This window comes from Urocampus carinirostris, chromosome 4, assembly GCF_059441175.1.
Source record: "Urocampus carinirostris isolate Australia breed hairy pipefish chromosome 4, RoL_Ucar_1.0, whole genome shotgun sequence".
NCBI lineage: Eukaryota > Metazoa > Chordata > Actinopteri > Syngnathiformes > Syngnathidae > Urocampus > Urocampus carinirostris.
The window spans coordinates 40219474-40245627 of NC_142352.1; the positions used below are offsets into that span (position 1 = coordinate 40219474).

The following is a 26154-nucleotide window of genomic DNA, read 5'->3' on the forward strand; positions in this document are numbered from 1 at the left end:
CATGCTCATGCAGTCTTCGAGAACTCGCCCCCGTAAGATGAGAGCAACCGGAGGGACCGACTAGCTTCTCATCTTCTCCACGCTTCCAACTACTGCCGGGACAGTTACTTATTTCGTCCACGCACCGGGGACTCTTTGACGCTTCTTTCCCATGAAGACTGCAAGGTGCGGCGAGCTGGAGGGGCGAGATGTCGGAGAGGAGCGTCTGTCTGACAACAACAACACGGCGCGCTGATGATGTTGACGATGTCCGCTTAGCTCGGCGACGATTCCCCCTCTTTTGAAAGCACCGGCCCGCCCGGGAAAGTCTACGCTTTGTCCCCCGGTACATCGCGAAACGGCCCGGGACACCCGCGATGGCTGAAGATGACCCTCGCTACCAACAAGAGAAACAGCAGCATCAGCTAGCGGACCCGGGGTCGGCCAGCTTCCAGTCGGGGCTGCTGTCGGGGCTGCAGGGCACCGAGGCCGGTGCACTACAGCTCCGCGTCAAGAACTCCATCTGGTAAGTAAAATATCGGTATTATCGACACTGGGCGAGTACTACTGTGTTAAAGTCGATATTGTCTTCCCAATTTAACTATCACAATAATAATGTTGTTAGCGTGTCTTAAGATTAGTCATCAATTATAACTTTCAAATGCAATCAATTTGTGGATACCCTTTAGTTGCACTACTGTTATATTTTCAAACTATTGTGCCGTATTTACTGGACTATAAGGCCAACCTGATTATAAGACGCACCTTCAAAAATCTCCCCTTGAGAAAGATTTCTTCCCATCATTTATATTGTGCATCGAACTATAAGGTGCTTGAGATTGAAACAGAAGTAAAATGTATTTCATAGTACATAGATAATAGGGAATCTGGTTTCTTATTTAAAATGATTCATAAATTAAACCGTTTGTAGAAGCTTTTCATTGTAATTATGCATTGCCGAATTTATTTACCGTACTCTTACGCCTTATAGTCGGGAAAATATGGTATTAAAATTGCCTTTTTGACATTGTTATACGGTACAGAATTTGTATTTTTCTTACATTGCTGCTTTTTTTTGGTGTGAATCTCTTGTGTTATGAAACAGTTATTGTCATTAAAGTATTTTAATTCTTATATTGTTAAATTGTAAACAATGAAAACCTCACGTTTGTTGACCACTTTCCATAACTATTATGAGAGCTTTGCTTTGGATCAGGGATTTCCAACCTTTTTAATGCCGAGAGCTACTTTTTGTGACTAATTAGAGCAAATAGCTACCAGTTTGATACGCATTTCTAAAATCGCAACTTATCATGTTATTAGTTTATTAATATATAGTTATAAGTGCTGGGAGCATTATTGAGCGTGTTACTGAAAAAAGTAATTAGTTACCACTACCAATAACGTTATTTAAAACGTAATTCCTTTCCCTCTCAGCTGACTGACACCCAAAAGTAACAATGTAGTTACAAATTATTATATATACTCACTTTGAAGCCTACCCGCTAAAACAGGTTAAAAATAGCCACATTGTAAAATAAATAGAATAAAATCTCTGCACCAACCTGTGGAAGCAGTGAAGATTTCATATTTCTTGTGTAATCTTGAGAGCTTGTAAACTAACACTTAGCCGATACACTCCATATCCATTCTGTCTATTGGCTACAAATCACTCAAAGATTTCCTCCTTGATTGCTGAATATTGTCCAAGATGTATTCTTTTTCCCTGGCATAGTGTAGTCAAAAAGTAATTTTACAAATAAAAGGACCAAAATTCAGAGCACGTTTACCATAAATTCTGTGCTTACGTTTGCCCATCAATCTCCAGTTGGTTTGTTTTTCCAGTATAAGCCACGCCCCCTACTCATGCGCTGCCTAGTCGTGGCACACAACCAAACTTGTGCATTTAAGAAAAGACAGTGCTGAATTTTGGTCTTTTTATCTGTAAAATTATTTTTGAAATTCACCATACCTGGATAAAAAACGTAAAAAAGTTTTGAAAATTACCCAAAAGAAGGAAATCTTTGATTGGTTTGAAGACAAAAGACATACCGGATATCGCTTGTTTTGTCTGTTAGTTTGCAAGCTCTCAAGGTTGTACAAGTCAAGAATTATGAAGTGTTCACTGCTCCTACACCTTTTCTTCTATTTCTTTTATCATGTTACTATTTTTAAGGAGTTTTAGGGGGTTCACTTCAATGTGAGTACATACGGTAACTAGTAACTTGATAGTCACTTTTAGAATAACACACTACTTTTGGATGTCAGTAACCTGGGGTAACACAATTACTTTTTAAGTAATTAGTAACTGTAATAACTTATTTTCAATAACACGCCCAACACTGGTAGTTACTATGTTATTACCCGGTTAATTATTTGACGTAGTTATATGGACTCACAACCACTAAAAAACAAATTTTACTAGAAAATCACAATGACCCAGAATCGGTGAGCCATTTTCAGAATCGGTTTCGCAGGCTACTCAGCTTCCCTTAGGGGGCCACCTGGTGCCCGGGGGCACTTAACATGTATTTTTTTTTACAGTATTTGTAGGTCAGGAAATGTGTATTTATTTTACATAATGGGGTTGAACTAAAGGGAGATGACATGGCTGTCCAACATTTTGCTGCTACGAGTAGAGTACCCCCAAACCGTTGTGAAAGGCTGGATGAAAAAGTGAGGGGAAAAAATGGTGCGGGTTGGTCACTGAGTCTACGTATTTTGTACTCTTCCTGGTGCTTTTTAGCACTCGTTTTTTGTTGCAATATAAAATACAGGAACATTTAGTGGTCAAATATTACACACTGTCACTTCAATGAATACAGGGTTTTGAATATATTGTTTAAAAATCTACCATTCTCATTCACATGGAAGGGACTAGTCTATATTAGTGGTAGTCTGGTATTTGTATTGATGACTAGTCAATAGTTTGGCTTCAGCATTGATATCAGTATAAAAAAATGTGGTATCGAAAATCCCTAATCACATAACTTCTACGGACTAAAATAATAAGGGTTCTCTAATTCAACTGTTCAATTAATCGCTGCAAACGCTGCAATCGCTGCAATCGCTCATGAGGAATGAACACTCGAACACTACTGCATAAATCTTTCTAATGTTCTCTTATTTTAATAACTTGTTTTGTTCTTTTATCATATTTGCTGTAGATCTCAGTACCTTCATCTCAAAATAGAGCCACGCCTACTTGCAGACTTAAAAAAATGCAGCATCATTGAATGGTGCATGCCCAACATTGCAAAAAATTTAAGAATAAATGATGAGAACATTTGTGACTCGATTTTTTCAAATCAAAATATTTTCTTAGAAATTCTTACGTTGGTAACAATATATGAAAGGAATTCCTGGATAAAACATTAAAAAATGTATACCTGGAAGATCCTAATTAAAGACTGTTAAATTTAACCTAGAAGTGACCATGATGGAGGCAACGGATGAGTTGCATTGAGTGAAACCATTGGGGTTGGATAACTGATCACTCAGTTTAATCTATTTCAAGTACCAGTTTGCGTTTAATCAGTCTGTCAAAACAAATTTCAACTCTAATCCGGTGTAGCAGCTAAATGTGTCTTGAAAGCAAGCTAATGAGCCATCTCCGACCTCCTGGTTACAGCGAATTAAAGTGAACTGTTCTTGGCACGGCTTAGGGCCAACCGCGTTGACCCTTTGCCGAGCCCGTGTCCTCAAATGTGACCCGCTTGTACCTTCTGTGTCGCTGTCAACAACAAGCTGACCTGTCTGCAGATTAGGAATTAAACCTGGATGAGTCTGCCTGCCGCTGCCGCCAAATCAGCAAAGCAAATGTAGCAGTTGTTTATTGTCGGGCAAATATTTACTGGATGCACTGGATGCGAAAATTGGGGCTTTCACAAGAACATTTATGAAACTTCCGCATTCGGGTGGATCTCATTAATTGCTTTCCTGTATTATTTTTTTTTTATTGTATCAGATAGTCGCTCATTTAGAAAGTTTGCCTGTATTTGGTTCCTCTTTACACCAATTGATTGTGTGATTTAATACCCCCGAAATGATATTTTTTCAAAGTTAGAGTTGTGACAGGCAAAGACACAACAGGAACAGCCTCCACGTTTTACATGTAACAGCATGTGTCCGTGGTAGTGGGCTACATGACCTGAGGGATGGTGAAGGGAGGCTCAACCCATGCCAGGCATTCCTCCGCTTTATAAATAAATGCACCAGCACTCAAGTTACATGGCAGCCCACAAGCATACTAATTTATACCATTGTCTGTTCTTTTCAGCAAAACGGTTCAATCAAAAGTGGAAAACATTCTGGTGAGTAATCCTTTTCAATAAAATTTGATTTAAAATGTTTCCCCAAATATAACAGTTAATGTCTCTCAACGTGACTAAGAGCAATTGAGGTTATGTAACAAGACTCACAGGCATGTATTCTTTATCCTCCGTGAAGAAGAACTAATATTGCTGCAGCCTACTCAAGCCGCAACCGGGACTAGTCACTAACAAATGAAAGCATAACATTCATAAACCTGCCTACAAATTGTTGGGCTCTTTTTAAATGTGGACTGTTTAGTTTAAAGCGTCCCTAAAAAGTTGAAAGTAAAATATTTTCCTAATTGAGTATGTGTTAACAATTCCCAATCTAGTTCAAATAGCCTTTAAAAAAATTCCCACCGCGCCTATCTGCTTTTATCTTACTTTTATCAGAGATGTACAAGACTTGAAACACATTAGGAAGCAGAAAGGGGTGCGGGGCGGTTAAAGCATAATTTAATGCTTGTGCTCGTGGTTCACCGTTAGTGCTGCATGAAAATGAAGAAAGTAAGAAAAGCACTGTTTCAAATACAGTCCAAACGGCAACCCAAACCCCCATAAAGATTAAAAAAAAACAAGAGTTTATCTGAGCGCATCTGAGAAATGCACATACTTGCAAGTGCCACACAAGCAGCTTGACAGAGGCTGCAATGATCATTTAAACCAAACGATGGCATCAGCAAGTAGTACATTTTAAAATTCTGGACCTTTTAATATGTGAGCGTTTTTTGCCAGAGGCTGATTGGGCTGTATCACGTTTTTTCATAGTAAAATGCATACAAAAAGCATTTGGGATGCTCTTATTTTGATATTTGTAATAAATCCAGGTTCTTGCTCTTTTCTCTAAATCAACTGTTATGAACTACATTTTGACAACATTTTTTATTTTTACAAAAAATCAACTCATCTGTTGCCTCCCTCATGGTGTCTTCTATGTTAAATTTAACAGTCTGTAATTAGGGTCTGTTTTTATTTTACACACACACACACATTATATATATATATATATATATATATATATATACAGGTATATATTGCGTCCCTACTGAGGATAGATAAGCGGTGCAGATAATGGATGGACGGATGTATATATATATATATATATATATATATATATATATATATATATATATATATATATATATATATATAGAGCCATATCCCCCTAGTGGGAGGTGGCTAGGGTCAAGAACATATTCGCATTCTTGACTCTTTGTGGGAGATTTGATACAGAGGAGGGGATTCCCAGCCCCTTCGCTCATCCTAACTGATGTGTTTCAAGATCACGTTGGTAGTCATTAGGTTTTACGTCTTAGACCCGGCTGAGGCTCGAACCAGCAACCTCCTAGTCTGGGGCGGGGTCCCTACCCCCAAGGCTACCGAGCCAGTCCATTTTAAGAATATTGAGGTAAAATGATTGCATGAATGAAAAAAAGGATCATTGTTTGAAGTTAATCCATTCAGAACAAAAGTGCAAACCCAACAGATTTTATTTTTTATGAGCTAACCTTAAACCGAATATATTTTTGACATACTCAGAAGGACCCTGAAATGTTGTTGACAATCTCAATCTGTACTAGTGCACACCTTTCATTCTCTAGATAATCCATCCTCCTTGTAGGTGTGGCATAATGGATCAAAATGCTGACTGGCATTGCATGCATGATTATTGTGCACCTGTCTTCAGCTACATTTCTCTTTCATCAGATACTCTTGAAGTGTTTACTGAGATTCTCCCTTATGAGATTTGGAGCTCTATTTTCTCAGGAAATGTATTTAAATTTATGGTTGACTTGTAGATAATTACACGTCCACTGTAATTTCTCCTGAAATCCCCTGTGAGTAAATGTGGACCTAGGGAATCCACCCTTCCTGACTGTCATGATATCTTAGCTGCCTGCTGCCACTTGAAACTTGTGGTTCCCTAACAACAAACACAATAACAGATGGGAATTAAAAAGGTTAACTGTACATGTTTATTCTTAGTAGTGAATTTAGAGAAATGTTAGAGTGAAGCCTATAAGCACGATATACTACAGCAGTGTTTTCCAACCTTTTCTGAGCCATGGCACACTTTTCGCATTCAAAAATATCGAAGCGCACCGACGGTTGAAACGTTTAAAAAATTTTCAATTCTCATTTTATTTTTAAAGCTGTAAGTGACATTTTGAAGGTTTCCTTATAGTTTGTGGTCAGCGTACCTCAGGAAATAATACAGTGGAATCATTTTGGTTAATCATTTCAAGTTTTACTATAATATTATTTTGTTTTTTCCCCAGAAAAATCAGAAATACATAGAGAGAGCAAAAATAGTTTTCAGTTTTTTTATAAAAACGTAGAATAACAAAATAATAACTGAATAACATTTTTTACGGGGCAATTTTAAACACAGGGTTGGGTAGGGTTACTTTAACTGAATTACTTTCAATTACTTTTGGATTACTCCAATACCAAATATGCTAATAAAAGACAAAAGAAACTAAATATGAATACAATTATGACTCACAACACGTGGTAAGCTTTCTCTCCTGGCTTTGATCTCTTTGATCTCCGGCAAAACTAACATAAAATGCGACAGAAACAAAATGAAAATAAATCCAAACAGCTTGCCAACATCATTTTTGCCGTTCCATGTATTTTGTTACTCCCCAAGCCTGCACAAAATATAGTAATTTTATTCATATTTAGTTTATTTTGTCTTTTATTAGCATATTTGGTATTGGAGTAATCCAAAAGTAATTGAAAGTAATCCAGTTAAAGTAACCCTACCCAAACCTGCTTAAACAGCTTCATTAAAAACCGTTTTTGAATATGAGTCTCTCTAGTACCTCCTGAGCAGATAATTAGTATATACTGTAAGCAAAAAAATAACTCCTCTGAGTTAAATGTTGAAGTACCCTTGGGCAGGACACTGTACCCCTAATAAGCATTGGGAGCTTTACATGGTTTATGCTGCTATCAGAGTGTGTGTGTGTGTGTGTATGAATGGGTAAGTGTGAAACACGTTGTAAAGCGTTTAGGGATGTCTCAAGTGACTTGAAAAGCGCTATATAAATGCAGACTATTTACCATTACCATTGAATGTGTTCCCACTTACTGATATTGGATGAAAGTTGGTTACTTTGTTGATCACTGGGGAAAAAAAACATTGGCGTTCTTTTTTATTTTTTCCAAGATAAAATTGGACAATTTCCTGCGGCACACTAGACAAGTTCTCACGGCACACTAGTGTGCCACGTCACACTGGTTGAAAAACACTGTACTATAGGGACATTTATCAGTGCAGATATAAAACATATTTGCAGACATTAGCCTTTTTAGTTAACTGCGCAGCGACTAAGTAATACGTATAAAACTGCTTTTATATGCTTCTTGTACAATCTGTTATGGAGTCTCACTCCAGTACTCTCCCGCCCACAGCAGTAGCTGATTGGCTCTGACTCTTGCTCAACCAACCAATCAATAGAAATTTAATGTGGTCTTTTTTGTAACCTTGGTCCATTTTTAAAAATAATGATGTCCAATGAAGTTCATGTTTTTCAAGGCAAAAAGATCCAGAGGTAACGTCTGTACCATGCACGCTCACACACAGGCCAAGTAAGCAACATGTTGAGAGAGAGGGGTTGTGTTCGGCCGACCAACATGACGTGATTCGGATTCAAGTGATGTTGCATTTCCACCTTGAACACAATGCTATGGTGCTGAGGTTGATGACATCGGAGATGTTCTGACCAATCCGCACTGACTGGGGTCTGTCAGTGAGGAAGTCCAGCAGCCAGTTCCTCAGGGGGGTGTTGAAACCCAGGAGTCTCATTTTGTCTACCAGGTGTTGTGGGATGATGGTGTTGAATGCTGAACTGAAGTCCAGGAACAGCATTCGCACATGGGTGTTCTTCTTCTCTAGGTGTGTCAGGCTCAGGTGAAGCGCAGAGGAGATGGCATCCCCGGTGGAGCGGTTTGTCCGGTAGGCGAACTGAAAGGGGTCGAGTGAGGAGGGGAGACTGGAGGTGATGTGCTCTTTAATCAGTCTCTCAAAGCACTTCATTATGATGGGAGTCAGTGTAAGTCAGCTTAATTATTGGCGTCCTTAACTTCTAATAATCTGTGAAGGGCCTGAAAAAAAAATATCCCTCTATCATCACTAGTTACGGCACTTTTATGATTTTAATTTATAACCCAAAAATATTTTTCTTTGAAGCGCATTTCAGGACACCCACAAAATAAAGGACAGTCATTTCATTAATAAAAAATAAAAAAAACAGAAAAACAAGTACAGTAAAAAGGGAGGGTCCTAGGAAGCAGTCTTTGACTTGGTGGATGGATAGGCTAGTCTGAAAAGGTGGGGTTTGGGTATGGACTGGAAGATGGGCCGGGTGGCAGAGTTACGGAGGTCGGGTGCTAGTGTGTTCCCGAGCTGCTGAAAGATTTGGTGCCAATTAAAAAAAATTCAGTTTTATTACTGTTTAATTTGAAAAAACTTGATAAACCATGATTTTATTTCGGAAAAGCAGGAGGTAAGGGAGGGTGGTTGGTAATGTGGGGTTGGCGTTGCATGAAAGGTTGAGTTTGGTGTTGTACGCGAAGCTGTGAAAAGTGGTAATGTGGGGTTGGGTTTGCTGGAAAGGTAGAGTTTGGTGTTATATGCGAAGCAGTAAAAAGAGATGATAAATTTACAGGAGATATGGCCAAGAGGGATGAGGTAGATTATGAGTAGGTAGGTTATGAAGAGGACCCTGGGGCACACCTGCGGTAACTGGAGCGGGGTCAGAGGAGTGTGGGTCATGCCAACTGAGGAGAATCTACTGAGGACGATGGGGTGAGATACTGTATCAAGGCGGCACTCAGGTCTAGGAGGTTGAGAATGGAAAGTGAACCAGAGTCCGCTGCAGTGAGGAGGTTGTTGTCGATTTTCATTAGTGCAGTTTCTGTGCTGTGGCGTGGATGAAAACCAGACTGGAAGGGTTTAAATAAACTGTTCAAAGTGAGATGTGAATGGAGTTCGGCGAAGGTTACTTTTTAAATGATTTATGAGATGAACAGTAGGGCAGAGATTATTGAAGTCGTTTGGATCTGAACCAGGTTTGTTAGACTGTTATAACCAGTGCATAGACACGAGCCATAGGTTGACTAAATTTCCTTTCCTGTATATCTAATACGATGGTGTCCCAATGCTTTTGTTGTAATCATGTATGTGCTCAAGGACAAGTTTGATTTCTGGTCATTGTCCTCCCACTTTGTTGCCCACAGTGAAGAGAACGTTTGCCAGGCATCCCATCCTCCTTGCTGTCCGCTTTCTCCTTGAGCATGATTAGTACACAGCGCCACTCTCTGCTGAGGAGGCAACGTCAAGGGCGAGTGAGCCAAAGCTGAGCATGATGAATGACTGTCGCGTTTCTGTCGTTAAAACATGCAGAAAAGGGAGGGCCCCTTACATGTGAGATTTTGGTTTTGTTCATCAGATCATTCTAGTATCTACAGTATGCTGAATACCATTTCATAATTTTCACAATACGGATTTTTATCTGTGTAGTTTAGTCACCGTCCAAGACTATAATGTCTCATGCTAACGCGATGTCCCTTATAGCAAAACAATTGTTCACTACTAGGTGGTTTAACAATGATATTTTTTCAATCACATCGTTTTACCTACGTTTATGGGAAATCTTTGGAGTGTTGTGGCGCATGCATTAAAATAAAATTGCCAAAAGAGGGAATGCCTCCTGAGCATATTTCATTCCAGCTAGAAGCCCATCAAGGTTGGATTGACCTACACTGTTTGTCTTCATTGTCAGAGAATCAAAAAGGTATCCACCCATGTTTTTCTGACTACATGTATTTATATTATTTCTGAAATGCCGCCCATATTGCCCTTTTCTAACGCATTTGTCGCCAGTATGGAAGCCTTGGTTCATCTGGGTTGACTTTGTGCAAGACGTTGGATATATTGTCTAGACCAGGGGTGTCAAACTCATTTTAACCCGGGGGCCACACCATAGAACAAACATTCTGTCGGGGGCCGGACTAGCAGATTAAAGAGAAAGAAAAAGAGAAATAAAGAAATAAGAGAAAGAGGAAGGGAAAATAAGAGAGGGCAGGACAATGAAAGAAAAAGAGAGAGGGAGAGAGCGTGAGAAACAAAAGATAAAAATTCATGAGAGAGGGGGAAAAGGGAGAAAAAAAGAAATCCAAAGAGAAATAGAAAGACAGAAAGAGAGAAAAGAGAAAATAAAGTGCAAAGGTTATGAAGAGAGTAAGACAAAAGAGAGAAAAGGAAAAAAGGAAGTTAGACAAAAGAGCTTAAAAGACACAGAGAGAGAAAGAGACAAAGAGCAACAAAAGGAAGAGAAAAAGAGAGACACAGAGGGTGAAAGAGACAGAGACAGAGTGGGAGAAAAGGGGTGGAAAAGTGAGAGAGAGAGAGAGAGAGAGAGAAATAAATACAAGTACAGTGTCTTTGTTCGAGGCACCTCTCTTTGGCAACATCAAGTTGACATATTTCAACCTGCCGCTTGTTTTTCTCTTGTGCTTCTCTGAGTGTTGTCTGGCGGGCCGGATTCAATCCCTTAGCGGGCCTGATCTGGCCCGCGGGCCGCCCGTTTGACACCTGTGGTCTAGACCAAGGGTGAGTAATCTACGGCCCGTGGGCCACATGCACGTCATGCTTCTGAATCCGTTGAAAATACAATGATAATATGTATAAAATGGTGAAAGGTACTACTAAATACAAGTGTGTGGATTTGGTGCCACTCTTGTCCTTCTGTTTCCCAACATTCAAATAGCTGGCTATGTTTTTCTTTATTTGCTATTCTTTTTATTAAGTTTTATCGATCAAGAAATTAAAATGTTATTGTATTTTGAGTTTTTCAACGCATATTAGCAATATTTTTGCTTTGATTTGGAGTGTTTCAAAAACAATTTGATCAAATAGTCTATTTATGGACAAAAAATGAAATATATCATGTACATATAGATATTTCCATGTATATTTATTCAGAAATGCATATCATCGTTGCTATTCCCCAAAAATTGTCTCCACGTTTTTGTTATTTTTCAAATTTTAGCATGAATTAAATGTTTACAATGAAAATACATTTCTTAACATTTTGAGTTAGTAGCGTCAATATAAGAAATTGGAGAAATTGGACACGTGTTTATCTTTTCCCTTATGTATTGCCAGGGTATTGGACTCGAGACTCGTATGGTAGATACAAAAAAAAACCCCATATATATATATATATATATATATATATATATATATATATATATATATACATATATATACATATATATATATATTCCTCCTGGCCTGGGTCATTTGCATTTTTTGTAAACCCAATACAGCCTGTGAGTCTAAAAGTTTGCCCACTCCTCTTTCAGACTGTTTTGCAGTGAATGCCTGCATACATTATGCACAGTGAAGTGCTTTTCCCTATTTTTTACTTGTTAAATGAACGTAAAAATTATTAGGGAACTGCAACTGTCCCTTTTACACTATATGTAACAAAATATTTACATTCTTTTCTGTGCTTAACAACAGTTTATGTCGAAAATTTGCTACACGTCTAATAATCTTGAAAATACGAAAATTGGCTTGTATTTTAAAAGCCAAATATATAACTTCTGTATCTTTACAAATATCCAAAATCGCGGCTCCATTGTCCCTTATTCATCGGGAATGCGGTGCAATGGGTGTATTGATCAGTCTACCTTGTGTGGAAACACATGTTGTGTTGCCTTGAGAAATATCCTTTTCTATTCCACAGCAAGATGTTGAAAAGTTCACAGACATCGAAAAACTCTACCTGTACCTTAAGTTGCCTTCGGGACCCATCAGCAACAGCAACAGCAACAATGAGAAAAGGTAAAAAAAATAATTGAAAAAATGGCCCAATTTGATGATATTATTTGCTCAATTAAACTCAGCACCCTTGAGTAAAGTTAACCCACTAAACCTTGGAGGTCCGGAATTCAAACCCTGACCACGTTAAAGCAAATCCTTTGGAAAGTTGATGTGGCTTCACTTCGGCCTGTATGACATAAAAGACTTAATCAGTAAAACAATTAATTATATTATGTAGTTATTATTGTAAAATGAAATACTGGTTACTCTGCTTGGACAGGAAACTGCAACAATGGCAAAGGATGATTCAGTTCTTTTTCTTTTTTTAATTCTATATTACTTATTTTTGTGCTCTTACCCTTAACTTGTTGATTAAAACTGTGATATTGTATTTTTGCACTATAAGGATGCCATATTTTAATATTGTTGAGCACTGCACATGTTACAATGACAAAAATACATATATATTGTATTTTATTTTATTCTTACTACCTTATTTTAATGTATTCTAACCAAATTTTCCTGGTCAAAATTTTTATTGTCCATCAGTTACCTTATTCTCTTGAGAAACAAAAAAAAAATGATAAAATTATATTATAGTAGCCTAGATGGTAAGGCGCCCGCTTTGAGACTGGGAGGTCGGTGGTTCGCGCCCCGGCCGAGTCATTCCTAAGACTTAAAAAGTGGTCGGCGGCGCCCTCTGTTGGCTGCGGCTGCATCGGCTCGCTACAACGGGTCAGGTGCAATCGACATTTCGTTCTGTGTACATTGTTACACAGAATGACAATACAAGGAAATTATTATTATTATTATTATTATGTATCGTGATGCTCACAATGTTTATCTGATTTTCCAGTCATATTTGTGTTGAATACAAAACTTTCAACTGTTTCATGTTAAATAAAATAATAATAAAATTGATCTTATATGGCAGATGGCAGAAACGTTTTCTGATTCAAAGAATTGTTTTTTTAATAAATGAGAATAAGAACATGGTAGAAAATACTTTTTCAAAACACAACAATTGTACTTTAATGGTGGTCTGTGCAGCCCTTTAAAACATTTTAGTTACGAGCTATACAACAAAAAATTAAACACATAAAATGAGCAAAGAAAAAAAGCCATCTGCCACATGAGACAATTTTCTTTATTTTATGTAATATTTTCTAATTTACCGACTGTTTAAAACATAATAAAATAAGAACAAAAAAAACGTCTATACTGTATAAGGATGCCCTATCTGATCCACAGGATAAATATTGAGTTTGATCTAAACCAAAACTGTCTGGATAGGGATCAGATGTTATAAACAAAAATGAGATCCACTCCAGTTACCCTAACAATGACATAAACAGATTTTCCTTACAATCAGATAAATTCTCTTTCGGATGTGATTGCCACTATTTTGCAATTTATTTGCAATTTCTAACCAAATGAATGCATTCCCCTCAGTGATCAAAGCGCTGCATCATCAAGTCGCACACAACAGATGCACGCGTTCAACTGGATTCGCAATCACTTAGAAGAATACCCCGAAACCTCTCTCCCCAAGCAGGAGGTTTATGACGAATATAAGTGAGTACTTGTAAATGCCGATCTGCAGAAGTTCATCACAACTACCAAATCGTAGCCGGCTGAAAAGTGTCATTATAAATAGAGGGCGCAGGCCTGAGAATCATAAAGCAGCATGTGCTGGTAACATTAGAATGGAAAGTTTGAGACAGCCATTGAAATGCGCAGGCAGTGTTACGTAACAGTCTTTCTAAGTTGACTACATTCAGACCCCTCCCAACACTTACAGATCTATTGGCGCCTTTGCGGTGGACAGGTGAAAAGGCTCGAGGGGGATCACAATGTGCTCCACTGCAACACATAGCAGCCGTTTTCACCCCCTATCCCTTTTCTGTTCAATAATTACTGGTGGTCTTTATTAATTATGATGATTGGAAATTGTGGCAAGTGTGTATTTCATAATTGCCGTTTTGTGTGAGTCTGCAAGTGAGCGACTTACTCTTGTCACAAATTGCTCTGAGCAACCCCATTCTTTAAATATAAAAATATGTAATCAAATCCTGCTTGGGAAAGAAAAAAACAGTATTTTATTGATTTGTTATTGTCTGGGAACATACAAGGCCCTATGAATAAATGTGCCATTGACTTTAATGCTTGTTTTTTGTTTCAGGAGTTTTTGTGACAATCTCAACTACCATCCACTGAGTGCGGCAGACTTTGGAAAAATGATGAAAAATGTCTTCCCCAACATGAAGGCCCGTCGACTTGGCATGAGAGGAAAATCCAAATATCCTTTACAGGAATGGACTGTAACAGCCCGCCTCTACTCACAGGCCATCTGCTATTACAGTTCATAAGCTCTCTAAATATAGACGTGAAATGAAATAAATTCCCCCTCAGAAGCAGTGCCATAATACACAAGTGGTGGGGGGAATTTGCTGTGATCTTGACCTTCATGACGCATGACATTTTTGGGGGGGTCTTGTCCTTGCCTTATGACACGAAACAGCAAAAACTTAATATTTGAAGCATGTAGTCTTCCAGGGTACTCAAAGTTTGTCAAGGTAAATGAATCGAGAGTTTTCTATTAATTATAGATTATATGTCTACAGTGCAAACAATAGGCTCTATAATAGATATTTATCTTAACACTGCCTTACGTATTGCTATAGTGGACTAAGAAAAAGGCCCTTCGTTCACTTTCCATGTTTACCAAGTCTGGAACTACAAAACACTGGAGAAGTAGTGAGCATATTTTTGTCTTTCCTTTTTACATTTCAATATGAATCTTTGTTTGAATGGATTCCTCATTTCCTTTCAGGGGCAATGCGACGGACTGGAGTCAGGAGGCCACCTTGGCAGCATGGTAGAGGAGGTTCGCTTTGCAGCATGCAATTTAGTTTGTGAGTGGGCTCAAAAGGTGCTGAAACGGCCGTTTGAGGCAGTGGAAGAGCTGGCGCGCTTCCTGATGGACAGCCACTACATCAGCAACAAGTCCCTTGCAGCTCTTACCATTATGACAGGCACAGCAACAGGTGAGCGACTGCCTGGCCTTTGGTGCATTTAGCGACATCTGGTGGCTGTGCTGTGGTACTATTCTAAACGTGTGACATCAAAAGTGTAGTTCAGGGGACGCGAACATATGGTTCGCAAGCCAGATATGGCTCTTTTCATGAGTACATCTGGCTCTAGATAAAATATGGGCAATAGTAATCTCCTCTGTGACAAATTTGGTGTATGCAAAGCCAAAGCAACACAGTAAATGGTCCATTTGTCCAAAATGTGTAGGGCAAAGTTTCAGCTACTGTTTACACTCAAGGTGTTACACCAACAAACAGTGTTTTGGTTGTACGTCTCAAAGGAATCCTTTATTTGAAAGCTAATTGAAAAAAAATATGTTCACTGTTGAGAAGCTTTATAACGAAAACCCACAGAACAAACTGTAAACACCTCCAACCTAAAAAAAAATAACGCCAGCCAAGCACCATTGGGTGAGTGGTATTTTTTGTATCCCTCTCGTTTGTTTATGACATTTCTACAAAAGAACTCTGCTCGCACCTTATTTTAAAACCCTTATTTACGACATAAATCTTGTGTAACTGCAGAAGAGAGACATATTTTAAATGGTATATTTGTTGATATGGGCTCTGACATTATTATTTCATAGATTTTATCAAATCAACGTCACGCAGTGACATAAAAAGAATAATTACATTATGATTAGTTTTTAATTTCCTCCTCTTTATTCAAATATCGAAGTTTTAAACGGATAGAAAAATAGTGCACACAAACAATATCCTGTAATGTAAAATACAAGTGTTTGTCAATTAATCTGACAATAAACAAAAATAAATACAAACGTATGCTTACTGTGCGGAGTTTGTATGTTCTCCCCGTGCTTGCGTGGGTTTCCTCCGGGCACTCCGGTTTCCTCCCACATTCCAAAGACATGCATTTCAGGTGGATTGGCCGGTACAAACTGTCCCTTGGTGTGAATGAGCAAGCGAGTTGTCTGTCCCTGTGTGCCCTGCGATTGGCTGGCAACCAGTTCAGGGTGTCCCCTGCCCACTGCCCGATGATCGCTGGGATGGGCTCCAGCACCCCCGCGACCCTACTGAGGATAAGCGGTGCAGCTGATGAGATGAGATGAGATGATACAAACGTATGCTATACACCTGAAAATATGTAAGATACTCTTTTCCCTCCACCTTATCCAAAAATCATATCATATTTGGACTGTTCATACAAAACAAAAAAAGAAAGAGCAATACATTTCATTTCATGTGTTACTTTTTTTATCCACAAAAAAAGATATGCAAAATGTAAACAAAACCCCCTTTTCAAAACAAATCTATTTTTTGGGTTAAATTTTAAAGTATGATAAATATTCCCAATATGAAGATTACATATGCTCAAGAATCTGACCCTAGTGTAGTAGAGTTAAACATCTCATTATTATTATTATTCGTTTTGCTTTACAGTACTTATTTTATGCACCTATTGTGAACTTTGTTTTATGATGAAACAGTCAAACACTACAAAGTTGAAACGTTCATGCCATTTTTTTTCGTAATGATGCAATGTTCAATATTTAGGATTTAAAAAAAAATGTAACATAACTTTTTAAATTAAAACGGTCTTAAAACCCTCTGCAGGGCCAACGTGATATTACAACTCACAGTGTTACAACGGAATAGTGTGCTCTCTTATTTGTTTTTCCTTGCCCTCATGTAAGGTTTTATATCAGAAGATGGTGTAATAATAGTCTATGGTTTGCAATAATCTGTGGTCTGTGCAGCCCTTTGAGACTCTTTGTGATTAAGGGCTATACAAATAAACATGAATTGAATTGACTTGATTTAACGTACTGTAATTGGTAGCTCATAAATTAGTGATACAACGAATCAATGACCTTACTAGTTGCCAATGCTTTTAATCATCCATTTTAATTGATTTGATCGATTAGCTTTTTCAGCCCTACATGATTGGCTAGCTACTCCTTGATTTGGCTAGTGGGATGCACATAATTTAAAACAAAATGATGATAGATAGATAGATAGATAGATAGATAGATAGATAGATACTTTATTCATCCCCGAAGGGAAAGATTTGATTAATGAACCACTTTTCTCATTTCAAAATATTTAATTAAAATGTTCACACACGCAGGTAAGGAGATCGTATTGAACTAAAGCTTTCCTTTGAGACAAGTGGCTTAAAACATGTTGCTTTCTGCTTGTCCTTGGTTAAAAAACAACTCAACAGTTTTTGCTTCTGTTGTTTTGTCAAACGTCACAAGAGTCTGACTAGTTTGGCAGATTCTCCTTTTAACCACAATAAGATGGCTAACATTATTATAGTTAACATTTTCTTAGGTAGCATAGAAATTTTATGTTACAATAAATTAAACACTTTTTAAATTTTGGAAATATGTAAAACAACTGACACTTTCGAGCCTTGCAACGTGTCCAATAGTATGTTAGCCAATTCATTAAAAATAAAAAATAAAAAATGAGTGTTGCCGGAAACCCAGCATAATGCACCTTAATTTTATCTCAGGCTTTGGAGATTTATGATAATTGTTTGGTTGCTACAAAAAGGACTGATGTTGATCACCGTAGTTTCAAGTAATGCTCACAGACTTTGAATGCTCGCACACATGGAAATAAGAGGGAAGATTGGTAGTGAGGAAAGTATACTATTTACACACAAGTCATCAAAATCTTGTGTATTAAGTGATGACAAAAAGGGATGAAAACCAAATAGAATCTACAACATCTCTTGACGTTATAACATTGTTCTAGTTGTCAGTTTGGACCACTGATATAGACATATGGACAAAGATGTAAATTTTCAGTAGCAGATAAAGATTTATTTTTCAAGCTAATGTAATGTACCAGTTTGTGGTTACATCGGATATTACTTTGCATGATATTTAATTTAATTTTATTTAGTTACTCTATATAACACGCTACAGTGGGCATTTGCACGTCACACTGGGTATTTGTATATTGTATTCTTTAGGCTTTATTATTGTACTGTTCTCAGCTCAGGGATGCTGCTGGAAATGTGAATTTCCCTATAAAGTATCTATCTATCTATCTATCTATCTAATTTCAAGAGAGTCATTAATGCGTCCCCAAATTGATCATGACATATGTATTTTTTGAGGTTATGGTATCTATTTGTCTATTTCAGACGTTAAGCCGTTGCAGACAGTCTCGGCTTTTGTGCCCAACACAGAGCCACACAGCAGCCAGCCACAAACGCCAACGCTCTCGTCTCCAACCGTGGATGCCAAGCAGCAGCTTCAGAGAAAAATTCAGAGGAAGCAACAAGAACAAAAGCTACACTCACCTCTACCTGGAGAATCTCCAATCAAGACAGTGGATGACAGTGGGCAGTGTAGCAGCCCGGTTTCTCCTTCACCTCAGTCAACCTTTGGCATCATGGTTGCTGCTGTTCCAAGGCCTGTCACGGTGAGAAGGAACATTTTTCATATTTTAATCAGAAGGGGTGGAAAAAAAAACCCGTTAATGAACTTTCCTTCCAAATCTCTTTCTCAATTGTATAGCGCTCACAACTTTTACAATTTGCCATATTTGCCCATTCAAACTCTTATACTCAATGGCCTAGCAACGATGTCCTAAACAACAAGTATTTGGGGCCCCTGGCTAAGGGGGTTATGATGTTGGTGGGCATTTGTGGTGGACAACCACACATTTTAAAATTGCACGTATTAATTTTAAGGTTGGACTAGTTACAGTTCAAACCACTACAAAAGTAAGTAAGTAATATTGTAAAAAATGGCCCAATTTTAAAAAAACACCACACTAGTGCACACTATGGCCCTTTTTCTTTAATTGTCAGCAAAACTTAGACAAAAAAATTCTCAATATTGAATCCACAAGATGTAGACAATTTTGGGGGTTAAAAAAACCCCAATACAAATGTTCTCTTTATTTAACTGTTTTAACGAACGCAAATCAAATGTTTTGATAAAGGGCAACCCATTGGGCTTCATTTTCAGATAACTAACATTTTTACACTGTGACAGAGACAGCCCTTATTAATTCTTGTTGGGTATTATTACACTACTATACTTGCCAACGTTTTTTCCATTTCCTACCTGTTTTTTTTATCAATGCTACGGACACACAGAAGGCAGAATCTTGCATGGAGCCTCTCCTAAAGCGATGGCCTTTTTAGTTCGGTCTGGTTGCACAGAGCAGTGCTCAACGAACCGCGATGGCCAATCCGTCGTCCACCACTGTTACACTTTTGTTCTCATTGCTGCACATTTGTTAAAGTGATTATGTATTGCATCTACCTCCCTTTTAATTTCCGCAATGTGACATAGTTGAGTGATGTTTTACCCTTCTCGACACAGATTGGCTTCCACCTCAATTCTGCAAAAATTGTCTTTTTTAGAGTACACCAGCCATGCAAACAAATCTGTAGCTTTACTTTAGAGGAACAGTGCATAATATTTATAGTCTCCTACTAGTAAAAAAAAACGTTATGTAAATAAAACCACATTGATTTAAATAATAAGCAAAAATACTACAACATTTTTTTTTAGAAACTGGTCAAAACATATCATTTACTCTAGGGATAAATGAGTAATCAATGTATAACAAATATGATAGACTTACTTTAATACTCTAAGCAGGGGTGGCCAACTCGATCCCCGAGAGCCGCATTTCCTGTATGTTTTGGAGGTTTTTCTGCTCAAGAACAGGTAATGCTAATTTTCAGCTTGTTTGCAAGCTTTGTGAGAGATTGATACTGATCCAAGTAATTGGAATCACCTGTATTTCTGCAGAGAAACTCCAGACACATGCAGGACATGCGGCTCGGAAAGACCAGGTTGGCCACCAAGCTTTAAGAAATACTGAAAGTTGTGTGAGATTACATTAAGCAGAAAAACTCTGACAAGGCTGGGTTGGTAAATTAGAAGAAAAGGGTGCAGTTTGGTCACTTGAGTCTCAATAGGTTGTTTTTCTTCATTGTACCATGTAGCACTCATTTCTGGTCGCATTATACAATAAAGCAATATATAGTGGTCAAATATTACACAATGTTCCTTAAACAATACACTTTACATATTTTAAGCAAAAGTAAAATTTAAGGTCAAATCTACTGTGGCATTTACAAGTTACCTAACACGTTACCACTAGAGTACCTGCTCGCCACATGTAACGGGGTAAATATAACATCTTACTACCAACATTTAGATCCTACATGCCACTGACTGTTACAACTGTTTTTTCAAAATCTGCAATAAAACAATTTGAATACCAAAACTGCACTAATCAGCAGTGTCTAGAATGAACTGTTCCTATTTAATACAATGTCCATGTTTACAGACCCAACAAAGTGGCCCTCTGATGTCTGCCAGCCCAGTGGGTACTGGGGAGAACAAATTGCTGCCTGTAAACTTCCAAGTGGTGACCCAGCCAGTACCGGCACTAAAACAAACCCCCAAGACTTCCCAAAATATCATACCAAGTCCTGTTGGAGAACGAATACCTCGGCAGCGCTATCCTCAAATCCTTCCCAAGCCGGCGACCACCACAGCTATTGCTCTGTGCTCCCCCTCCACTATGATCATTGCCAACAACTCCATTAAGACCATGGTGAGCACGTGTCACGTCAGTCCCATCAGCCTGGTCAAGATGACGGCCATCTCGCTCCCTCCCCGCAGCAGCAATGCCGTTACTTCCCTTACCAACGCCGCCTTGAGGCCGGCATCAGCGGGTATCAGTGGATGCAACATGTCAGAGGACATCCTGAAAATGCGTCAAAATACGAGGAGTACCTCCGCACTCTCGGTTTTGGCCCCGATGATTGGGCTTGAGCGGGTTGAAACCCAAGATATTGATGTGGAAATGGAAGTTGAAGGTATACACAAGAACATGGAAAACCAAAATGTAGGCAATTTAATGCTGGTCCAGAGAGCTGCTAGCGTGCCCATACCTCAAACTAAGAGCCTCCACCCATTGGAGGAAATTTGCAGCATAAAATATGCAAATGTTCCTCAGAGTACCGATACCACAACAGCTACTGAAGGTGGTACGAATATTAGTAATAATACAAGCTCTCTGAACATAGCTTCCTCTTGTCAGAATATGAGTGCTCCCTCAACATGCAACGCTAACAGAATACCATCAATCGGAGAAGGCTTCTGTGCGACAAAGAGCTTCCGGAAGCGTCTAAGCCTCAGCCCAGTTGTCTCTCCCGTCAAGAGATCTTTTTTATCCCCGCACCCAGAAGAGGGCACTGCTGGCCTCGCATACAGCATTCGAAGACCAGAGAGTGCGCCGGTGACCCGGGAAATTGAGATAAAAATGAACTCTCCCCTGCCCAGTCAAGACCATGCACTTGGCAGTGCCTCTTTCGGAGCAAGCGGCTTCTTCTCTGTTGCCAAAACACAGAGCTCAATGCAGAGGAAAAACACTCGCAATGTTATGGAAACTTGCGTCGCTCTCGGTCACCCAATAACACGGCACCCAGAGGAGAGTGTGATGGCCAACGTACACTCCATGTTGAATGCTTCAGATGCGTCAGTAGGTATGCAGCATGATCAGCCGCAGTCTTTTGCTCAAGTAAACCATGGACCCCTAGGATTTTTAGATAACGCATCCATGTCAAGACAACTCCCTTTGCAAAACCAAATCGAATACTTTCCATTCGATGATGATGTAACTCAGGACAGCATCGTGGAAGAGCTGGTCCAGATGGAAGAGCAGATGAAACTTCACAATAAACAAGAGTTTGTTACCAGTGTGGAACAGCAAGGGCAGCAGGCTGTGACGCCACAGAATATGATAACCACCAATCATACAATGAGCACTTATTACTGCGCCAGCAATCAAGTCCAAACGCCCACACCCACATTTGAAATGACAACAGCTCAAGGCTTAACCAGTGAGAGTCCCTGCTCGCGCATGACTCCTATCACGCCGGTTGACAGCGCCCTCGGAAGCAGCCGGCACACTCCAGTTGGTACGCCTCACTCCAACTGCAGCAGCACAGTGCCCCCCAGCCCTGTGGAGTGCCGGAACCCATTTGCCTTCACGCCTATCAACTCCAGCATGACCAGTTTTCACGATGGCAGTACGGTCTCCAGCAGCCCCGTCAAGCCCATGCAGAGGCCCACAGCCACCCACCCAGATAAAGCCAGGCTGGACTGGATAAACGATAGCTACAACAGCAGCAACGGGAACTTAAATAAATCCAACAGTAGCGTGGGGATCTTGCCCAGCTATCAGGGTCTTACAGATGACCACTTTCAAAAGCCACATGCCTTCGCCGTGCCACACGTAAGGCACCATGACAGCCGTTTTGGCCGCTTGACGCCCATTTCCCCTGTGCAGCAGCATCAAGTAGCCAGCATGGCAAGCACGGCCAAGCAGGAGGGCTTTGCCGTTCCGGCTCCTCTAGATAACAAAGCCAGTACCCTCTCCGCCAGTGGATCCTTTCGATGTCGCAGTGTTAGCCCAGCCATACACCAGAGGAACTTGGTAGGGAGCGCAGGAACGGGGGGCCTTCACAATGTCCACCAGCAGTGCATCTCTCCATTTAACACTCCGGTAACACCTGAAGTGTTAAGTATCTTAGCCAACAAACAGAGAAACCTCGGGGCATGCAGTGCAGCTCAAAGGAGCCGCTCAGTACCCCTCAACATCATGATGCAGACAGAGGTACTGCCGATGACCGGTCAGCAGTGTAGCGGCAAAAACATAAGTGATATCCTCATGGATGATGCGGTGCGAGGTGTAGGCATGAATAATTTGCCTGCAAGTTACACGGCTCGCTTGAATCTCACTCAGATCCTCGAGTCAGAGAACCAGATGCCGTCGGCTTCTAACTCTGTGTCTCTTAGGACAAATTATCTCAACAACGAACAAATATTTGTACCTGCGACTGATAGTCGAGACCAAGCAGCCTCTGGTGGGCGGGAACAGCAGTCCACCCAGCGGACTTTGAGTTCACGCCAGCGGCTGGGTTTCGGCGGGACGTTCAAAGACATCACAGCAGACAGCAGCCTTACTGCTGGCAACGAGCTGGTGCAGCAGGTCTCAGAACTAGCGTCAGGAGGGACACATTTTCCGTGTGAAATTAGAATGACTTCGGACCTGTCCAGTAGCATGAATGACCTTAATACACTAGATCCAAGCCTTCTATTTGATCCTGGTCGTCAGCAAGGGCAATATCAAAGCGCAACTCCGGAGGACTTGGCCAACCAGCAACTGTTTCAACAAATCACCAGCGACACAAATAATTCAGGTGGACTCGAGTGGCTTGAGAGTAAAGATCACACAACAGTTGGACTGATGGGATGAATGCTGTACAGGTGGAATTTGTAATGACCATCGTCAGTTGGATGTCTTCTAATTTTTAAATGAAACTCTGGACACGATAAAGTCCAGTTCAAGTGCCAACCCGAACTAAAATATTGCAGGAGCTCTCAGCTCAAAATGTTGGTAATTTCATTTTATGTCATATTTTTGCTGTAACAGCGTTTATGACATACTAACAAAAATAAGGATATTTTATCTGTCTGATTCTTTTCCCATTTGTTTAATAAAGAAAACATTAAGTGTTTAAAAGGTTTTTGGAATTTCTGCTTACTATTAAAGCAATAGGACGTTTGTTAAATATAGTTTTCCACAATCATGATCAAAATTGTTTGTAAAATTCCCCCAAAATGAATGCTTGCCACTGAACGGATTTAAAACATACCCTTATGAGTGTGATTTTGAGTTTAAAACAAAGTAAATAGATGCCAACAAGGCTGTATAAAATCAAATATTCAGTAAGTAAAATAATACAATAGTATGTAAAGTGTAAAACTGCAGGTCATTGTGTGTAAAAGGTCTATCTTGGTGTACACTTTTTATAGATGTCAGTTGGGAATGATGTATATTAAGGTCCATTGTATTTCTCAAGAGCCATAATAGCATTATGAAAATATGCATATTATATATATATATATATATATATATATATATATATATATATATATATATATAATTACATTTTTATTGCTTATAATTTGTATTAAATGCATTTTCAAGTCAATCCCTCTAGATTTGACGAATGTTTCAAATTATATGGCAAGACAAAGAGGAACGTTCATTTACGGTTCGTGTTAAAGTTTCAACTGAATAAAGCCCCTTTTATTTTTACAATCTTGCATGTAAATGATGAAGTGAACGCAGGTTAATAAGTAACCAGAACATAACCAAACAGAAAGGTTAATTGTCTAGTGTCAAAACTTCAGTTGCCTGTTTGTTATCTATAATAAAGAATTTCTCAACACCAAAGAGATGGTGGTTATTACAGTAAAATTACTGTTCATTCAGAGCCATGATAATGCACTTACAAATCAAAATATAGTCAACTCAAAAGTTGCCTGGATCTTAGTTTTAACATGCGCATGCGTAACTTATTGTGTGCAAACTAAACTAAATATGCAATTAGGTGAAAAATGGGTGATCATGATTGAAGCGTTATCATTGTCACACAGCATGGACAATCTGTAAATCATGTGCTTCTAAAACTAAAAAAATATGCACTATGCTAATTCGCTAAGTTACCTGAGCTAAAATAGCCCAAAGGCCTTATGTCCATACCAAAGATCCATTTTCAACTGTTACATGGTCTGACATATTGGGTACTCATTACATTATTGGATAGTAAACGTTGGACATTGTTGAGTTTTTCAAGCGCTTTAACAAACAATTCGGGGAGACAATAATGCTGTAAAAACAAGCAGTTAAGGTGATCTACGGTACGTTAATTTATTTACTATTTTGCTTTATGTATCTGTGTGCTTTTGTGTGTCTTGGTAATATTATTTATTTATTGTACAGTTATGTCATGTTAAAACAATTTTATCTCGCACTGTTATGTTTTTGGAGATCCTGTAATGTAAAATACTAGCACTGGCTTTATGACATTATAACTTGGATGGTATCATGCATTAAGTCATGTGAAGGAATACATTTTTGTGTAGAAGTACAGTTCTTTAAACTCGTGTTTCATTGTACATTAATACCTTTTTCTGCAGTATTATTGTTACTCTTATGTGATGTCTACTCTTGTTTCCCCTTCTTTTAACTTTTATTGTGTGTCATCAAAAAGTAATCAATTTGGTTTGCACTGATGTTTTTCTTTTTAAGATTTTACTATCCTTTAAGTGGCTCGGAGCAGTTGAAATGTCTTCCGCTGTAGTCATGTTGCTGTGTCAGGTGAACAAGAATTATTTTATCTGCTTTTTAAAGGGAAAAGTGCTTGGGTTTTCTAAAGTTTTTTTTAAATATTTGAATAAATGATTTTCAGTACAACATAATGTCATGTATCCTTTCTATTTGTCTAAAATCTGTGAGAATATAAGAGCTATGACCTCGGTATTTGTTACAGAAACGGTCAAACAAAGCCCCCGAAAAATATCTAAGTCATACTTTTTGGAGACTAGGCGCGGACTTCACATTCAAGATTTAAGATTCAAAGATTCAAAGTGTTATATGCACAGGAAAGAACCACGATTCCCTGCACAATGAAATCCTTCATTTGCTGTCCACACAGTTGCCAGCGTAATGAAACTAAGAAACTATATACACGTATACATAAAATACTGTAATATCACAAATATTAAAAAAGATAAAATACAAGATTCCATTGCCCTGTTATTTATGTTTTTGCAGTCATTAAAGACGTTTCTACTATCAATCCATATAGAAAAACCTCATGTATAACAAATGACGTAAATAATAGATGTGTTCTGTTGATTTGGCCAAGCCAGCATCCAGTAAAAAGGTGTAAAGTGGAGCCATACTCTTAGTCATAATTTCCAGCAAATGCAAATAATCAAACAATTATTTCTTGACACACTGCCAACATTCTAAAATATTGAAGATTATAAATGTATTGCAGTTTGTAGATGCCGTTTCTCTCCAGGTACCATATAAGCCAAAAGTAAATGCTATAAACTATAATAAT

General features: G+C 38.8%; 2 protein-coding genes across 7 annotated transcripts in view; one reads left to right on the forward strand and one right to left on the reverse strand.

Annotated features, from left to right (window-relative positions):
- Nucleotides 1-25486, forward strand: LOC148367549 (DNA-binding protein RFX7-like). 3 transcript variants are annotated; one of them, XM_088334535.1, is made up of 9 exons: nt 1-505; nt 4259-4292; nt 12056-12153; nt 13585-13707; nt 14315-14431; nt 14805-14889; nt 14966-15179; nt 18343-18623; nt 20514-25486. In XM_088334535.1, the coding sequence occupies exons 1-9, from the start codon at nt 357-359 to the stop codon at nt 23490-23492; spliced, it is 4080 nt and encodes a 1359-aa protein (XP_088190661.1). In that variant the 5' UTR covers nt 1-356; the 3' UTR covers nt 23493-25486. The 3 variants fall into 3 exon arrangements, with proteins under 3 accessions (XP_088190661.1, XP_088190662.1, XP_088190663.1); XM_088334536.1 differs by having other exon boundaries at nt 18388-18623; XM_088334537.1 differs by lacking the exons at nt 1-505; nt 4259-4292 and adding an exon at nt 10848-10914.
- Nucleotides 1-26154, reverse strand: part of tex9 (testis expressed 9) — a 50747-nt gene that overhangs the window by 18787 nt on the left and 5806 nt on the right. For 2 of the 4 annotated variants that reach the window (XM_088334547.1, XM_088334544.1), the window contains exons 1-2: nt 19800-19921; nt 18502-18615 (exon numbers count right to left, since the gene is read on the reverse strand). The gene's annotated coding sequence lies outside the window, so the exon portion shown is untranslated. Of the gene's footprint in view, nt 1-18501; nt 18616-19799; nt 19922-26154 lie in introns of those variants that run through there. The other 2 variants (XM_088334546.1, XM_088334543.1) reach the window with 1 other exon arrangement.

Excerpts from the sequence above, each read along its gene's own strand:
- LOC148367549 (XM_088334535.1), top strand. The coding sequence starts at position 357 with ATGGCTGAAGATGACCCTCGCTACCAACAAGAGAAACAGCAGCATCAG. Across the intron at positions 14,890-14,965 it reads TACAAAACACTGGAGAAGTA|GGGCAATGCGACGGACTGGA; the intron begins GTGAGCATATTT and ends ATTTCCTTTCAG. Across the intron at positions 18,624-20,513 it reads CTGTTCCAAGGCCTGTCACG|ACCCAACAAAGTGGCCCTCT; the intron begins GTGAGAAGGAAC and ends CCATGTTTACAG.